Raw genomic sequence first — 17,954 nt, forward strand, 5'->3', positions numbered from 1 at the left:
CTTCTGAGATTCTCATTAACGATAGATCTATTGCTCTTTTCACAAGAAGGTTCCTTTATCGTGGCAGATGCTCTAATGGCTTTCAGTGGTCTGACTTGTGCCCACTGAGATGTTGATGTGCCATTGGTCAAGACAGTCTGAATCCCTTATCTTATTTCCCCATGTCCCCCAGTGGTTTACGCTATGGAAACTCTCTGGGAACTTTAATAAACCCTTTCTTTTAATAATTTTTGGGGAAAGTTTGTTTGGATTGGAAAGCTGCACGCAAGTGAGCAGAGCTCAAGTCTAAGAGTGACTTACCCATGGCCCTCGGTAATGACAGGAGGAACAATGAACTCAGAGGGTTCAGCAGGCACCTTGCCTGTGTGTCTTGCTTGCAGTCAGCTTTGAATCTCATTCCCATCGGCAAAACTGTTAAAATGATTAAAGAAGACAATGTAGGTGATACAAAGTTTATTTAATAGTTCCTCAGGCAGGCAGTTCTGAGAATTCTTGAGAGTAGAGACGACCCACTTCATAACGTGTTAGAGAAAGTTTATTTGTATGACCTAAATTGTCTTCTTTAATCATAAATTAAACACAGACCGCAGATATTTGCATCAGTTTTTTTTTAATGCGTCAGATTATTAAACATATAGTGCATAGGAAGATGGAGTAGGAGGGGATATATAGTTTTTTAGAGAGCAAGATTTTAAAATTTGAAATCTATTTTCATTTTAGAATAAATGATCATGAGAATTGTGCATCATTGCTACTTGGGGCCATAGATTCCAGTATCGTCAATTGTAGAGATGACAAAGGCAGGTAAGTGATCCTAGGATGGCATGGCTCTTGTCTTGATGAATCTTAGTCTGCTTTGTGGTTGCAGAGTGGCCAAACATCTATGTTTTTTTAATTGAAAAAGTAATATAAAAGCATGGTTTTAAAAATTAAGTATAATAAACGACATATAATTTAAAGAAATTACCCTCTTAGCCCAGAAACCCCAGCCTCTTCCACTGAGAAATCCACTTTAAACTGTTCTTTCTAAATTTTTATATTCTCCCAAATATTTTCTAGACATAGCTACAATATATATGCTTCTGTTCTTTTTATGCAAATGAGAACATTCTGCAGAAATGCTCTGCTTTCAGCATATCTTGGAGATCTTTCCATACCAGAACATATGTATTTACCATGTTCTTTTCAAAGCTGCATATCATTCCATTGACTGGATATGTTATAATTTAATCAGCCTGTTCTGCTTTGAAGAATATTTGGTTGTTTCAAAACTTTGGTATTTTAAAGAGTGGTGCAGTGAACAGTCTAGTACATTTGTCTGTTCACATGACCAAGTGTATCTGGGAGATAAAGTCCTAGAAGTGGAATTTTTTGGTTCAAAGGTCATAGTGTTTAATTTTGATAAATCATGCCGAATTGTCCTCCCAAAGGAATCAACTATTCACGTTAAATGTTGTAGGCTTTTTTAAAAATAGCCAATTGTCTGCACATTTAAGGCTTAATTTTGGAAGTATGTTTATCAAAGATGAGAGAGAAATCACTGGAACTCAAGATTAAAGGGTCCGTAAAGATGCTAATTGTATTATCAGGGCCGCTTCCTATACCCCCCAAATCTGGTGGTGCTGTTCACATCGGTGACACTTCACTGTCCACCCCGAATGGCCTTTGGGGGAACCTGATCACCATTTCTGTAAGCTGATAAGTTTTAAATCCCTAAGACGATACCAGGCACATGTTTCTCAGGCATATGTAGAAAGAGAGTGTGTTTACAGGAAGTTAAAATCATACTTGTTTTAAATCGTTAGGACACCACTTCATGCAGCAGCATTTGCTGATCATGTGGAGTGCTTGCAGCTTCTTCTGAGACACAACGCTCAAGTGAACGCAACAGACAATTCAGGGAAAACAGCACTGATGATGGCTGCTGAGAACGGGCAGGCCAGCGCTGTGGGTACGTGCTTGACTTGTGGACTTCGAGTTTATGCCTATCCAAAACCAAAGGCATGGAAAATCGAGCAATTGGTCATCCTCTTGGTTTATACAAGTGAAAAAAGACCGACGTTTTATTTAGGCCACCTGATCTACCTGCTAGTCATCTTCAGTCCCCTGTTAACTTGGTTATTGATGGATTTTGTCAAACCGAGCCAACCTTTCCACGGTGAAATCTCTCAACATTTAGAAACCAAATAGAACAGGATCATTTTATCTGGAAATAACAAAATTGTAAAGGGAATTAAAATTAATGCCTGTGGACCTTGGATTTGAATAGAATAGCTATGGCAGTAAATTGCTCCTTTTTTCTTCAATAATATTAAATATGATTATGTGAGCTGTACAAATTTAAATGTGTTATTGTTTTGGTAGTAACTTCTCCAAAATGCATGTAATTAACGTGTAGTCTGAGTAACTTTCTTTTGGCTTTTTCTGCAGATATTTTGGTGAACAGTGCCCAGGCTGACCTGGCTGTAAAGGATAAGGACTTGAACACACCCTTACATTTGGCTAGTAGTAAAGTATGTAAATGAATTTGAAACACTGTTATTTAGAAGAATAATAATAATGATAATAACAATAATACCTAAATCTATCTATCTCAGAAGCGTGTATCGTGGCTCTTAATTAAGATGTCTGTTGTCACTCTCAGTGGAACTGAAAGGGGGAAGCAAAGGGCAGACGCACACAAGGGTTGAAGGGCTATGCCTTTCATGGCATTTGCCACTTGAAGTCTTGCCACAGTCTGGCTTGATGCTGCCACTGTATTTGTCTTCATGGTTGTGGCACCACATTTTGCTTTTAAACACAGGTTAGGAGCTCAGTTATCAGTTCCACATGCTTTCATTTGGTTCCACTTGAACACATTGTAATAACACAGCCAAAAAATACTCTCCTATGAGGCAAATAAATGTGCTCATGTATGCTTCTATTCTCCCCTTTTTTCTGGTGCATAGTTCAATGCAAAGAATGTGCTTGTTTTTTTTAATAGCATCGTGTTCACATGTAGCTCAAGGTTCCTGCTTCTGTAAAAGATAAATGTATGATTTTATGAGAGTGGGATCATACTGTTTGACAACCTGCTTTTGTTACTGAATCATATATTATGAATATCTTTCTTTTAGACATCATATATTATAGTGTTTTAGAAGATGTGTGGTATTCTGCCTTAGGGCTATGCCATCCTTTATTCAACCCATCCCCTATTGTTAAACATTTACTTGTTTTCAAATATATGCTGCTATAAATGATGCTAAGTGTAGATAATAATAATCTAAATAAATTCCTATTTATGAAATTAGTGAGTCTAAGGCTATGAACATTTTTAAGACCAAATTGCCCCATAATAAGGTTACAACCATTTACCCTCCTCCAGCAGTACATCAGAATGAAAACTCCATGGACACTTCTAAAATTATCTTTAAGTGTCTCTCTTATAAGGCATTATAATATGATGCCAGTTATCACCAGTGATGGTGGTTTGTTTCAATATAGTTGTAGTATTAAAGGTGTTATCTATACCCAGTGGTACCAGAAGTCTCAGCTATTCCTTTCATTGGTTGCATTTTCTCATTTCATGCTCTGAGAAGCCTTTGGAAACCACAAAATGTGCTCAGGTTCATGAAATTCATTTCAAGGTTTGTGTTTTTGTGAGTATAAGTACAGTGCTTCCCAGACTTTATTGTGCAAATGAATTGCCTGAGGAGCTGGTTAAAATACAAATACTAATTTAGGAGGGCTGGATGGGAGCCTGAGATTCAGCATTTCTAACTCCCAGGTGAAGCTGATGTTGCTGGTCTGTGGGCCACATTTCGAGTATCAAGGGTTTAAGAAGTGGCGACCCCTTAACAGGGCACTAGGCCTGAAGTTGTGAAAGTGTCTCTGATTCATCAGTTGATTTTTAAAAAGTTATCAACCATCATTAGTCATAAGATAACAGAGGTATCTTCTGGATGAGGAAGAAAAGAATGACCTTTCCTGAAAAAGATTCTCTTCATAATATAAGGCAGCCAGTGATGATGAATGATACAGGTAACAGATACAATGGGAATTCCAGTGATGGGATCACTGACGTGGTATTTGAAGGCTTGAGGAAGGATATGGGACTTGACTTGTGTTTAAAAAGCATTGTTGAAGAATTTAAAGGACACTCCTAATTCTACTCTCTGTTTACCAGCTGACCTAGCTGAGCTAGCTTCTGCTTCAGCTCTCTGGACATTAATTATAAAAGTTATCTTAGAAATAACAATATTTTAGATCAGATTTATATTCATCAAGTCCTAATAGACCTTATTTAGAATCTTTGAAAATCTAAGGCTGTTTAACCATTTGCTTTCAGAAGAAAAAAGAATTACTCAGAAAATAGCCTATTTTGTTATTAGACGGGGCATACATTTTAACTTTAAAGCATAATGAAGTGATTCTTCCAGAACTTTTCTGTATCTCTGTCCCATGTTTTCTTATCTTTTTTTTTTCATTAGGGTCATGAAAAATGTGCCTTGTTAATACTTGACAAGATACAAGACGAGAGCCTTATTAATGCAAAAAACAATGCACTGCAGACGTAAGTGTGGCTACTAAAGTTTGACCAAGTCCCACATTCATAGTCATTTATTCAACAAACAATAAGAATTTGCTGTATGCCAGGCTAGAGCTGGGAGCACAGTGGTGAAAGGCACAGACCTGTCTTCTCCTTTGTGAAGTTTAAGGTCACATAAACTACAAATGGAAAACAAGTTTTATAAATCAGGTTCCCAGAATACATTTGAAGCATTTCTAAGCTATTTTCTTAATTATATTTTAATATAATTCAGTGTAATCCTTACCGTGAAAGACCCGAAAGCTGCTTCATTTTCCATTTTGGGAAATTACCTATGCATTCGTTTTAGGGGCAAAGGAATATTAGGATTTTTTTTCATTAAGATTCTTAAGCAGCATAGCAGAATATATTGGGTATAATATTATTCTTTAAGGTATTCTAAATTCAATAAAACATCATTTAGTGCCTTTAGTAATAACAAGGAGGTTTAAGATTATGTAATATGGGTGATCGTGATACCAGTCATACCGATGAACTGTGTGAAACAGTGATTCAAATGCTGACCTAGAAAGCAAGGGGTAAAGAACCTTCTAGAAAACACACCAGAGCTTGAGTTCTTCTTCTGGCTTCTTGTGTCCTGTCACTAGGGTTGTTTGAGGTGTAGAGTATTTGTAATATCTGCAGAGAAATTTGGGCCAACGTGGAAGAACAGCTGGATCATTAGCACCTGGAAAGGATGTGGTGAACAAATATCTTTTTTTGAAAAAGTAAAAATATTCATGTGCTATTTATAGATTCTCAAGTCTTTTCTTTTAGCCACTCAGACTACCCAAAATGCCACATTCTCACTCAAATATATATCATAGTTGATGCTCGCTGTTATCTTTTTTAGACCCCTCCACGTTGCTGCACGCAATGGCTTGAAGGTAGTCGTTGAGGAGCTGCTAGCCAAAGGGGCTTGCGTACTTGCTGTAGATGAAAATGGTAAGTGGAAAAAGTAAGCCATTACTGCAGGTACCTCGCACCTGCGGTGAAGCCAGAGGAAAATGAGAAAGCCAGGAGCTAGATAAAAAGGCAGTGAGAACTCTCTTCCCCTTGGAAGTTCCCTGTGTGTGAGCAGTCAAACAAGGATAATTTGTCCTGTCTGTCGTTGTAAGACATATAGTCTCCCTGCAGCCCCCCAGTGCCTTCCATGTGCATGTAATGTCAGCAGCTGGTCTCAAACTCCTCAGCGTGGTGGTTAAAATATGTTAGACACACTCAAAAACTTTCAACTTGGCATTCAAACCCAATTCTAACTGCATATGCTGAAGAGTCAGGGATCATACATGTCATGAGTGCATGCTCAAGGGCTCAAATTAAAACAAAATCTTTGTATTTCAGTTCATTCTGAGATCAAACCTCTTATTATTATTCTTTTAAGAACAGATCAGAACTCATATTTCCGGTATGGATATTTGGGGAACATGAGTAAAATTTTTAAATTAACATTTAGGCTTGAAAGGCTTCTTCTGATCTATAGCACGTTCCGTTTCTAAATGAGCTAACTCTTAACAGAAGCTTTCTACTCTGCTTCCTGAAAACTTTTGAAAGCTAATGAATACTAGAATTGTATTAAACTGCCATGCCTTTGAACCTTGGGGAGCAAAAGAGGAACTTCTGGTTATTTATGAATTACGTAATTTTTTGAATGTGGCATTAATTGTAGCATTTAATTAAAGTATTTTAAAATGTATTAACGTAACTCAATTAACTGCTTATTACAGGTATTGGAATTAGCAGCTCATGCCTATTTCTCAGAAGTAAGCAGCCATATGACATCATTAGCTAACTCCTATTAGTTTTGGTTTTGCAGCCCCATTTATCCTAGCATGTACCCCGCTCTGTCCCCAACCTGACTCATGTAGGAGGTGCAGAAAGTTCTCTATTACTCCATCTCCTTGGTCCTCCTGCCTCACCCTCCCTCACCTTCTTATCACGACTATATATATACATATATATATATATATATATATATATATATATACATACATACACACCTTGGGGTTGGCATGTAGAGGCCCACAGTTTTTCTGCAAAATGACTAAAGAGACCAGAATAAACTAGTGTAAGTCTGCTGTATCTGAAGCTTGTCCAGCCCACAGCAACCTTAGGAACAAGAGCCCCAGGCCTGTAGAACTGCAGCTTGTGTCCGAGCTTAGCTACATCCCAAAGGTCTAGGAACATTTGGGACAATTTTGTACAGCACTACAATCTTAATTCCTTTACTCATCACGGACCTTTGTGGAATGGAATGTTAAGATATCTGTCCATTCTTGTTTGTTTTCATACCAGGGAAAGGAATCATCTGTTAAGGGGGGGAGAGGAGCAGAAATCAGGTCAAATGCTGGTAACACAGCAAAAAATTAAGTTTTATTGAGCCAGTGCCTCTGAATAAATGAGCGAGTGGTTAGTAGGAAGTTTAGCCAGCACAAGGGGCTGGAACCCCTTTCCAGCCAGTAGAATAAAGGGTGAATAAGAGTAGATGGAGTCAGAAGACTTTATCTACCTCCCCATGGCACCTGCTTCGTGAGTTGAGATAGTTTTCTTTTCTGGACTGGACCCATCAAGTCCAAATGGCAGAGAATGACAACTCTGTGGCAAATAGCAATTTCCACACATCTGTTACATTTAGGACTCGGGACTTTGGCTGGTGGTGTTGATATTACTTAAAATGCTGTTTAAGTTTCTTTTAAATGATAGTACATTTCATCACATACAGCAAGTGCTTTCCTGTGTCTGATCTACTCAAATGATTCCATTTCTCCAGAACCAGTTACCTGTGCATACTTTATAGAAAGTATATATGAAGTGACAGAAGGGTGTTACTGACTCTTACAGACATCTGATTCTTGACATCCTTTCTAATCTGACACACGATTACCTACAGTGGAAAGTCATTGTTCTCAGAATGAGAGTGCTCTGGCCCCAGCCCGAAGCGCATGGTGTGTGCGTGTGCTCTCAGGTGGAAACATCTTTCTGATTGTCCTGTGGCTGTTTCTTGTGGAATTGTGTCCCACCCCCGTCCCCTCGTGTTTCTGTTCACTAGACGAAGACTGAAATTCTGCCTAACTTCCGATAATATAATGCTTTGTTGTTGTCATGTAAGCAGGAAAAAAACCCGAAACCTTCCATCAAATGTCTCCCACTCCCAGTCCCCTCCAGCCTCACCCTAAGCATGACTTGTGGGAAATAACTCCTTTGCCTGGCATGATTTCTAACTTGACATACATCTCTGCGTGTGAGGTCGTTCGAGATGTACTGTGGGATGCTCACACCACCTCTGGATTGCCTGGACTAACCACTGCCTTGTCTGCATTTACGCCCAGGTCATACCCCGGCCCTGGCTTGCGCTCCTAACAAAGACGTGGCTGACTGCCTGGCCCTCATTCTGGCTACCATGATGACTTTTTCTCCTTCCAGTACCATGACGGCTGTCAACTTCGTTTGTTTTAAAAAAGACAGTTTGAGCAGGACGACCCTCTCCAACCTGGGTAGCATGGTTAGCCTGTGCAGTAACAACGTAGGCTCGGAGGATGGGTACAATGAAAATGATTCTGATTCGGAAACGTTTTGACTTTGGACCGTAGAAGCTTTTCCTTGATCACCCATGTTGGAGGAAGGGAAAGAAGCTTGAATTCCAGGTTTATGTTGTGTTCAAGTATTATTATGGGCCCGAGCTTCCAGAAGCCAGTAGAGAAGGAATTAATTAAACCGAGGGAAGGCAGCTAGGCTGTAGGGCAAAGCACTCACACAGATGGGCCTCGATTTTGCTTTGTTTCATATTTTCCTTAGATCTGAGATACTTCTGTGAAAGTCTACCTCTCATTTTAAGTAAGGAATAAAAAAATGCATTTAATTCTTTTTCTTTGTGGATAGTGCAACTGAGAGGGAACTGGTCTCTAAAAGATTTTTTTTCGTGTACTCACTCGGCGGTGAGTTCTCAGAAGTGTATCAATATGACATTCATGTCCCCCAGGAGGAGGGAATGGCTGGGTAGGAAATGCCTCAAACCTCTTCTCACTTTGATGTTTACTTCCTTACTAGAAGCCAAAGGTAGAGGTGTTCATCTTCAGAAATAATGCCTTCATCTTCAGAAATAATCTTTTTAAAGGAGTCCAGTTATTCATATCCTATCTATAGTAAGCACTTAAATATCCAGAACTTCTTTTTGAGGATTTTTGTTAAAGTTGCCAGATGAAGGGAAAAGTTCACGGAAATTGAACTTGCTTTCTTCATTTAACATAAAGGTAGCACTCAGTGATCCCCATAACAAGCCTGTGACTAATTTTCACCCGAGTGATCGAACCCAAATCTCTCCAGTAACATTTCAGGTGAAAATTATATTGCACCAAAACTTTGAGACATAACGCAAATATAATATGAAACTACCCTTTATTAATTTGTCTGTAAATCAAAATACCAACTTTATGAAAACATAAGAACCATCAGTATTGTTCATCAATAGTAAAATGTTAAATGAGCTTCTCGGTCAAAGTCATGCCCCAGTGAGTGGAAGTGTGACTCCAAAAGGGAACAAAGTGAAAGCACGATGTAGAAATGGGCAATGTGGAAATTAAGGCCAATTAAAGTTGCTTGATGATGAAGTCACCGTAGTGAATACTGTGTCTGCTCCCTCTGCCAAAGCTTCTAGGTCAAATGGACCCCGTTCCACACCTGGAATAGCTGTACAAAAAGAAGAATGAGACTTTTTAGATTATGCACATACACATGCACACGTATATGTATGTATTTATATATATATATGTCTGTAGTTCGTCAACCAGCTATCCACGAGGACCAAAATGCTTCAGTCTAAAATGGAAGATTTAAATTGTTTTCCTTCGAAGTGGAAGTGAGAACTGAAATAGCTTTTCTATGGAGTTAAAATGTAATCTTTTTGCGTAACAGTCTTTGTTGTGTTTTATATTTCTTATGACACAGATTTCTAGTTGATGGCTTAACATTTGTAACTGATAATGTGTTGACTACAAGCTTATTTTTTTGCCAAACTAGAGAAAATGTTCATATACTTTTGATGTAAATGTGTTTGTATTTATTTGAAATGAAACAAATGCCGAGGAAACATCCATTGTTTGTTCTCTGTTTTAATTCCTACTTGTCTTACTTGGAATCATGAAAAAGCCGGAAAATACACAGGACTCTCCCTGGGCTGGCCCGCAGTCCTGGGGCCAAGCCCAGCAGCATTTCCACTCCTAAGGTTTCCAGCCAGCCCTCAGGTTCTTCCACGTCGGTCGGAAAGGGGTAAAACATCAGTGGCTCAGCCCGTGTGTAGCCAGCTCAGAGCTTAAAAGACACTGCAGTCTTGTGATCTTCTGCGAGATGAAAACTGAAGTGTGTACTGGATCATATGCCCAAAAGTGGCCCAAAGAAAGATATAGAAATTATCCTGAATGTGCTGAAAAAATCTCACATGATCCCAGCAACCTAATGGGAAACTATGTCAGTGCGTGGGCACATGTACCAAGAAGAGAAATAAAAATCACCAGCTCATGCTATTTTCCACTTGAGGAAGAGACAGGAAAGAAACATGTTGCATTAATGTAGTGCTCTCCGACGTTTTATAATCGATTCCATTTTCACCCTGAAAATTTCTATCTTATAATATATGTGAGATATTTTTAAAACAGTGTTCTATCATGTCTGGATCAAATACAGATACTGTATTGTATATTTCATCTAATTGTAAAAGACTTTAATCTTACTCTGTAATATCCTGGATTTAATTAAAAACTCATGCTGGGTTCTTCACAAATGAGAACTTGTTCAGAGGACTTCTAAGAACTGGTATTAATTTCACTGAAAAATTCTGACACCACCATATTGTTTTTTTAATTCTTGGTGTTGTGTTCCCCTCCTCCCTCTGTCCTTTCTGTTTGTTTCGAGAAGATGAGTTTCGAAAAAGTGGATAAATTGCTAATGAGCAGTAATGACCTTATCTTTACCAAAACCCTGAAAATAAGGGAGATCTAACACTGAAGAAGCACGATATACTGCGGAGTCTTTTTCTAGAAGTGAATGGAAATCTTGCTCAGTTGGCACTTAAAGCAGGATATGCGACGCCTGCTTTAATGGTGAAGCAGCATTACCATTTTTCCCTGGAGAGTAGCACAGAGAACAAGAAACATTGCGGCAAAACAGTGGCAGCCACGCGACATTATCTCCACGGAGCTGCGTTCTGACTTCTCCCCACTCTTCCACTGCTAGAAAGAAGGAAGACAAAGGAACAAAATGAAATCATGGTATGAATTGTTCACTGAATCCATCTCTCGCCCCCGCTCTCTTTCTCCCTCTTCCCCAGACCAATTCTTTTCCTTTAAGAAACGACTTTAAAAACTATGAGTTCTGCTTTTCACATACATCTCTTAGAAATAAAGCTAGATTTTCCACATAGCTTTCTAAGAAAAACAAAAACAGAAAACATTGTGCTTTTACCTTAATGTGTTCTTTTTAGACTGTATTTTAACCACAGCCACGGGGATCATGTTTCATCGCACTTACCTATTCGCCGGTGTCTGCCTATCCTGGGTGGATATGTTACTATCTCCAAATTGCCTAAAATCTGCTATGATTCCACAGTAAATAGCTCAGGGGATTTCTATTTATCACTACTAAAAGGGCACGATAGTATGTTTTGGTACTTTAGGCAGTAAACAGCTGCTTGGTTTATTATTTTATTATTAAATTAGGACAAGAACATCAAATGGATTTGCTGCACTAGTAATTCTTCGTACTGTTGAGCAACTAGGTTTGCTTATCTGTTGTGTTGGTTGAAGAACTCATCCCTTTTTTTGTCTTGTAATATGAAGTTAGAGTGCCTTTTTATATTTGTATATTCTGAAAATGTTCTGTGAAATGTTTGGTATTTTTTTCATTTGAGTGTTATCAGAGCAATATAATACCAGTGAGTTTTCATTTCCGCCTTTCTTTGAATGTATAAAGTGTCTTTTTCCTCCTTCCCCTTTTACCTGCTTTGAAATGAAAATGAAGATGCAAAGTTTTCTATAGGAATTGTTTGATATTGCAGTGCTAAACTGCTTTCTTTTTACAAAACTGTAAACCATAGGTCAGTGTTATAGGGCAAGAGCATTTTAAGATAGTGACAATCTGAGTGTGTGTATAAAATGTAATTCTAAGCGTTTCTTATGCAGTGATCTAAAAATTCAATGCAAATATCTTTTGTTTGGTAGTTTCGTCTATATATTTTATGCTTTAGCATGTGCAATATACCTTTGTAAAGCACGATGATACAAATCTGGTGCCAGTGTTATATTTTGCATAACATATTTGTAACAGCATAAAATATTGTTGGATGATTTCAGTGGGATTTTTGTCTGTAATGTTTTCTTATGTAAGTTGGAGTTGAATGACTCTGGTAAATGCCATGACTGTAAAAATGAGGAAATGACTTTGAACCAATCTGAATCTTCTCAAGCACAGTTTAATACTTTTTCAACTACTGAATGCTAATAATGTAATGAAGTACTTAGCTGTAATATACTATGGAAATGCATTCAGATGGTTATTTTTACAAATAAAAGCGGTACAAATATTGTTGCAATTTGTGTTGTCTTTAATTTTTCCAGTTATGCTAATTTTACCACTTATTCTGCTAACTTAAACCTTTGTCCCCTGCCAAAGCCAAATAACCTTAAATTTTGAAAATAATCAAGATAGAAGTGTATCTCCGTATTTTCTATTTCTGTTTATATAATCACAATTAGAGCAAAAAATTTCAAACAGATATTTTATGTTTATTTTACCTGTTTATGCCTCCAACTTTTTCCATAAAAATTTAAGCTGGCTTGCAACAAAGACATGTGAAACTAGAAATAGAAAAATTAGGACAAGGAAAAAGAATTCAAACAAATATGGGAATCCTGAAATTTAATGCAGCGGCTGTAACTGAACTTGAATTTGGTCTAGACTTCCTTACAGCCAAAGTAAGAGGGAAGTGTGATTATAGATCACTATATCAGAAAAGAAGAAACCTGATAGGTCCTCAAAATTGTGAAATCAACCACGCTTACCTTTGTTGCTGCCACCACTACTCCTCAACTGCTCTGTAGTAACACAAGACCCTACTTCTCAGCACTGTCCTTAAAGATATCCATAGAATTACTCCTCCGTCTGTCTCACCATTCAAAATGTCTCCCCTTGGGTAGTAACTCAGGAACAGTCTCTAGAAGCACTAAGGAACAGCTTCCTAATTATGGGGTTTCCAGCTGATGAGAAAGAGATTTGGGGCGGGGGGGTGGCTTCCCCAGTTCCTCAGATCACAGTGTCCTAGAATGTTAGCAGTGCTCACAGTCTAGCCCAATCCCATCACCACCTTTTTCATGAAAACATCCAATCCCAGAGAACTTATATAATTGCTCAAATTTGTGTAATTAGTGATCTGAATACACACTTGTGCCTATAGATGTTCTCTCCTCTATGCTGACCTGCCATACAATGTTTTGTGGGGTTTTTTTTGTTTTCTGCTAGAGATGTTCAGGGAGGTTTTGCACTACCCTGCCTTGCCTACTCCTTATTCAAGTATACAGACCTGAGTGTTTCTCAGTCTTGAAGACTATAAAGCATGAATTAGACTGCAGATGAGTATTTCCTGTAGTTTGGAGCAGACTGGGTGTATTAGTTGTCTAATGCTGTTTAACAAATTACCTTAAAACGTAGTGACTTAAAACAACAAGTGCCTATCATGTAACAGTGTCTGTGAGTCAGGAGTCCAGGCATGGTTCAGTTGGGTCTTCTGCCTCAGGGTCCCTCACAGGCTATCATCCCAGTGTTGGCTAGGGAAAGCTCCATTTCTCAGTTCACACATATGGTTATTGGCAGGATTCTTCATGGGTTGTTGGACTGAGGGCTTCAGTCCCTTGATGGCTGCTGGAATTGTATTGTTGGACATCGATGTGGTGCTTTGTCTCCAAACTGCTTGTCAAAGGATTCCTCTCCCTAATGCCATTCAGTAGGTTTAGATCCCCATACATCTGTCCCTCACTTAACACACTTAATGTGTTCCAGAATTAGCTTGCAAGGCCAAAGACATTAAGCTCAAAGGCTCTTAACACAACCTAAAAATACTGTGGGTAAAAGTACTGTATGAGTGGTCTCTTTAGCAGATTTCATACTGAAGGTACATTTGCTGTAAAATATGAAGCAGCAAAGATAATGGCTGTGCCATTCATTCATTTTCAAGCACTCCAGGGAGTGATCGAAAAGGTGTGGGCATAAGTGGTTGGCACAGTGACTGGGGAGTGGGAGGGCTTGCTACTAGCATTTGGTGAGCCAGGGATACCAAATGTCCCACCCAGCCCGGTGTACAATCCCCCCACCCCCAATGCCCATGCATCCCCACCTCACTGCTCATATACTTGCTCTCCTCTTTTTTCTGAATCATTCCTTCATCAGTGTATTACTTGTGAAGCCAGCCATATTCTAAAATCTGTTTTCACAGGGAATTGCATGAAGATGCTCTACTATGCATCCCCTCCTAAAGAGCGCTCCCAAGCTTAAGAAAAAGAACTTCAGAAGGCAATGTCGAGCCCATGTTCCCTGGTTGTGTATTTCTCCAGGTGAGATCACACGCAGGTGAGTGGAGGAAAGTGCTACACAGATTTGAAACAAATACTTAATTCCTTTGTTGTTAAACACAAAAACGCAGGCCTGCACAGGTATATTTCTTGTCTTAAGCAAGGGATGATTGCATCCTCTTCACAGTTGGGGTAACCCTGCTCATAAAGACAGAAACATTTGGCCCACAGTCCCATGGCAAGATCTGGCAAGAAACCACTGTTGGCTCACGTGGTTCTCTGGGCACTGGTAGACACAATTTCTAGAATACCATTTTCTACCTTTAAAAGACAATTTAATGAAGTATATTTAATATCTAGAAGAGTTTTATAATTTTCAAAAGTAAAAAGTTGAAGCAGTACCTAGAGCACAAAAATCTTACCTGTGTTTCTGTTCAGTTGATAAAGCACCCAGCAAAATTGAAAACTTGAATAACTCATATTCCTTTTAGTTGGGTTCCCTGAGAATTACAAATGTCTAAACTCAAATCTGAATGTGAAGGAAGTGGCCAGCCGTATAGAGATCAAAGGAGGAAACAGGGAGAGGGAACAGCCAGTGCCAACAACCAAAAGCAGAAATGAGCTTGGCATGTTCCAGGAACAGAAATGGGGCCAGTGTGGCTGGAGACTTGTGGGGTAGGGAAGGGTGGTGTGAGATGAGATCACGAGTGGTCTGAGGCCAGATCTTGTAAAAATGTTTTGATCCAGGAGAAGGAGTTTCTATTTTATTCTTAATGTGATAAAGATCCACTAGAGAAATCTAAGCAGAAAAAAATGGCTGTGTTCCTATGTCATTTTTAAGAGGCCACTCTGCAGTAGGGAGGCAAGAGAGGAACCCTACTGAGTAGTTAGGTGGCTACTGCGCTAGTCTAGAGGAGTAACAACATGGTGGCTTGGATTGGTACAGCAACAAGGGAAACAGAGTGTGGCACAGTTTGGGTACTCTTGAAGACAGAGTTGACTGACCTTGCTGATGGTTTTATGTCAAGTAAACAGTCTAGAGTTTGGGAGAGAGGCTGGGGCTGAGGTCAATGAAATTATAGATGAGCAGAGGAGCTTGCCCTGGGAGTAAATGTAGAGAGAGATGAGCCCTGAACTGTGGGCACTCCAACATTCAGACGTCAGGAAGAGAAGGTCTAACAGAGAAGACCAAGAGGGAGTGGCCAGTGAGGCAGGAGGAAAAGCAAGAAACCTAAATGTCCCTGAAACCCGGGAAAGAAAGAATGTATGAAAAGAGTGTCAGTTGTGTCTTCTGTCTCAGTTGCTTCTGGGAGGTCAAGATATGATGCAGCGTGACCATTGGATTTGGCAACATAGAGTTTATTAGTGACTTTTGCAAGAACAGATGCATCAGAGTGGGGGTGGGCAACAATCCAAAGAGGATGGCTTAATGAAGGAAAGAAAGGGGAGAAGGTAAAAGGAAGAAGAAAAATAAGGCAATAGCTGGAGGGATGTGAAGACCAGAGAGAGTATTTGTTTTTTAAGATAGGAGATGCTGTATGTAGTATATCAGTGCTAAGGGGAATGTCTGGGAGTGAACAAGAAGAAGGTATGAGAAGGGATGGGAGGGTAATTTTAGAAGGAACATTTTAGAGCAGCAGAGGAAGATTGCTGAGTAAGGCTTGGCACACTTGAGATTTATGACCATGAATTTTAAGTGGTAGCAGTCATCCTGGTGGGTTTTTTCATCAATGTTGGTACAGGCATAGAGTAAGTAGATAGTGGAACTTAAACAGGGATAGAGCTTGCCAAATGAGCCCAAGGGGAGTTATGGAACTGCGGTGTTTTCAATAGACATGATTATATAGATCATGGATTCTAAACCAGGTAAGGAGGGAAATGAAGACATGAGGGAGGTGATGGAGAGTGAGGAAGTGGCCCAGTCACTGGACTGAAGGGCTTGGTAAGATGGAAGAATTGTTGAGTTGTAGCTCCAGAGTTGGTAAGCAAAACATGGGGTGCTTGAAGTAAAGATTTTAGAAGTGGTACAGTTTTGATGTTGACAAAGTCAAGGACATAATCACAGGAGTGGGTGGTTGAGGAAAATTGAAGGAAAAAGCACTGGAGATAAAGAAGTAAAAAACTGAGGAGGCCAATATAATGAATGGCTTGAAAGCCATTTAAAATAGAATTTGAGCAGAATTGATGAGAAAATTTGGCCACTTCAAAGCATCTGTTTTTCAGGTGTTTTACTTTAAGACACACACTCAAAACTGATTTATTATCAGACTGATGTTTGGTTCCAGGGTTAGGATGAAGCTTTTGAAGAAGTGAGAATGGTCAAGTGCATTTCTGTTCAAAAACAACAACCAGACTTTGACTCTAATACAATGACAGGTTTTATGTCCATATGGTTTAACCTAAATGTGTTTATGAGGCTCTCCAGAAAACAGGACAGATGGCTAAGAGCTGCAGAGTGAACAAAAGGAGTGTGTGGAGCAGACAGTCTTAGTGACAACAATGAAAAATTGAATACTTCCCAGTGGGCCTTCCACAGAGGACAAAAGACTAAATTCACTGGAATTCTGTATTGCTCTTTAAGTGAAAACTAAATTTGCTTTAAAATACTCACTTATCCTGAAATTTCAATTTTTAAAACAACAACAACAAAAACCAGAAAGCTGACTTGGGTTTATCGTTCCCTTTTGACTTTCTTTTTGCAGAAATGATTTCTCCAAGTCCATCCCATGATTTTATGTTACTTGCCATGTTTTATGTTCTTCAGGCCTGAGATTTATTCCTTGCTATTTTATGATTACTTAACATCTGTAGAAACTTTGTTAGAGGCCTGTTACCTGATAATTGATGGGTTTTCTACTTAACTTCATTCACAGGGTCCACACAGGGTCCACACATTAGCAATGTAAATTTTGATGAGGCTGCTGGGCCTACTTCATTTTGGCATCAGTGCTAAAAAATCTGATAATGGGCTCAGTGGGCGCCATCTGGGAGCTTGCTTTGTGATGTCACAGCTGACACTAGAAATTAGATTGAGAAAACTAATTAATTTCCCACAACATTTCAGATATTGAAAAAGAAAAGCCTTTCATGATGCTAACAACATTTCCTAGAGATAAGGACATATTTTCCAGTATATATTAATAATCCATCTTAATTTTCCTTGCTGCTAGCCTCATGACATGAGAGTAACTTGGGTAGTACAAAGCAGAGGACATCTGTTAAAATTCATATTTATGTTTATAGGTGTCTATACAGTGTAAATGTATACCATCATGGACAAAGATACAGCAGGATTTAACCCAACAATGTTGAAGGAGGAGGGTATAAGGAAGTAGGGAAATTGTAGTTAATTGGGAAAATGTACTTGATATAATGTTAAATTATAAAAATATAAAATGTAGAATATACATTGTTTTATATTACAAAAATAGGTTAGAACTGAATATGTTTATGAGCAAGAGCTAGAAGGTAACGTAGACAAATTAAAACACTGATTTAATTAAGTGACAGAATTGTGGGCAACTTTTTTTTTCTTATTTTTTGAATTTTATTTTATTTATTTTTTTATACAGCAGGTTCTTATTAGTTATCCATTTATACATATTAGTGTATACATGTCAATCCTAATCTCCCAATTCATCCCACTACCACCACCACCCTCCCCCACCACTTTCCCCCCTTGGTGTCCATACGTTTGTTCTCTACATCTGTGTTGCTATTTCTGCCCTGCAAACTGGTTCATCTGTACCATTTTTCTAGGTTTGTGGGCAACTTGTGCTCTGCATTTATGTTGCTTATTGTTTTTGCAGTACAGATTTTAAAACAAAAAG

The 17,954-nt window shown here is 38.8% G+C and overlaps 1 protein-coding gene across 9 annotated transcripts in view; it reads left to right on the forward strand.

The window, feature by feature from the left end:
* The window catches only part of ANKRD44 (ankyrin repeat domain 44), a 317,342-nt gene extending 305,197 nt beyond the window's left edge, over positions 1–12,145 (forward strand). For 4 of the 9 annotated variants that reach the window (XM_073807446.1, XM_073807441.1, XM_073807442.1 and 1 more), the window contains exons 23-29: positions 721–804; positions 1,806–1,951; positions 2,431–2,513; positions 4,473–4,555; positions 5,424–5,515; positions 6,298–6,333; positions 7,900–12,145. In XM_073807446.1, the coding sequence (XP_073663547.1) occupies positions 721–804; positions 1,806–1,951; positions 2,431–2,513; positions 4,473–4,555; positions 5,424–5,515; positions 6,298–6,333; positions 7,900–8,147 (772 nt within the window). In that variant the 3' untranslated portion in view covers positions 8,148–12,145. Of the gene's footprint in view, positions 1–720; positions 805–1,805; positions 1,952–2,430; positions 2,514–4,472; positions 4,556–5,423; positions 5,516–6,297; positions 7,510–7,899 lie in introns of those variants that run through there. The other 5 variants (XM_019939220.3, XM_019939221.3, XM_033859922.2 and 2 more) reach the window with 3 other exon arrangements.
* Positions 12,146–17,954: the final 5,809 nt, after the last annotated feature.

Source organism: Tursiops truncatus, chromosome 7, assembly GCF_011762595.2.
Source record: "Tursiops truncatus isolate mTurTru1 chromosome 7, mTurTru1.mat.Y, whole genome shotgun sequence".
NCBI classification, from domain to species: Eukaryota; Metazoa; Chordata; class Mammalia; order Artiodactyla; family Delphinidae; genus Tursiops; species Tursiops truncatus.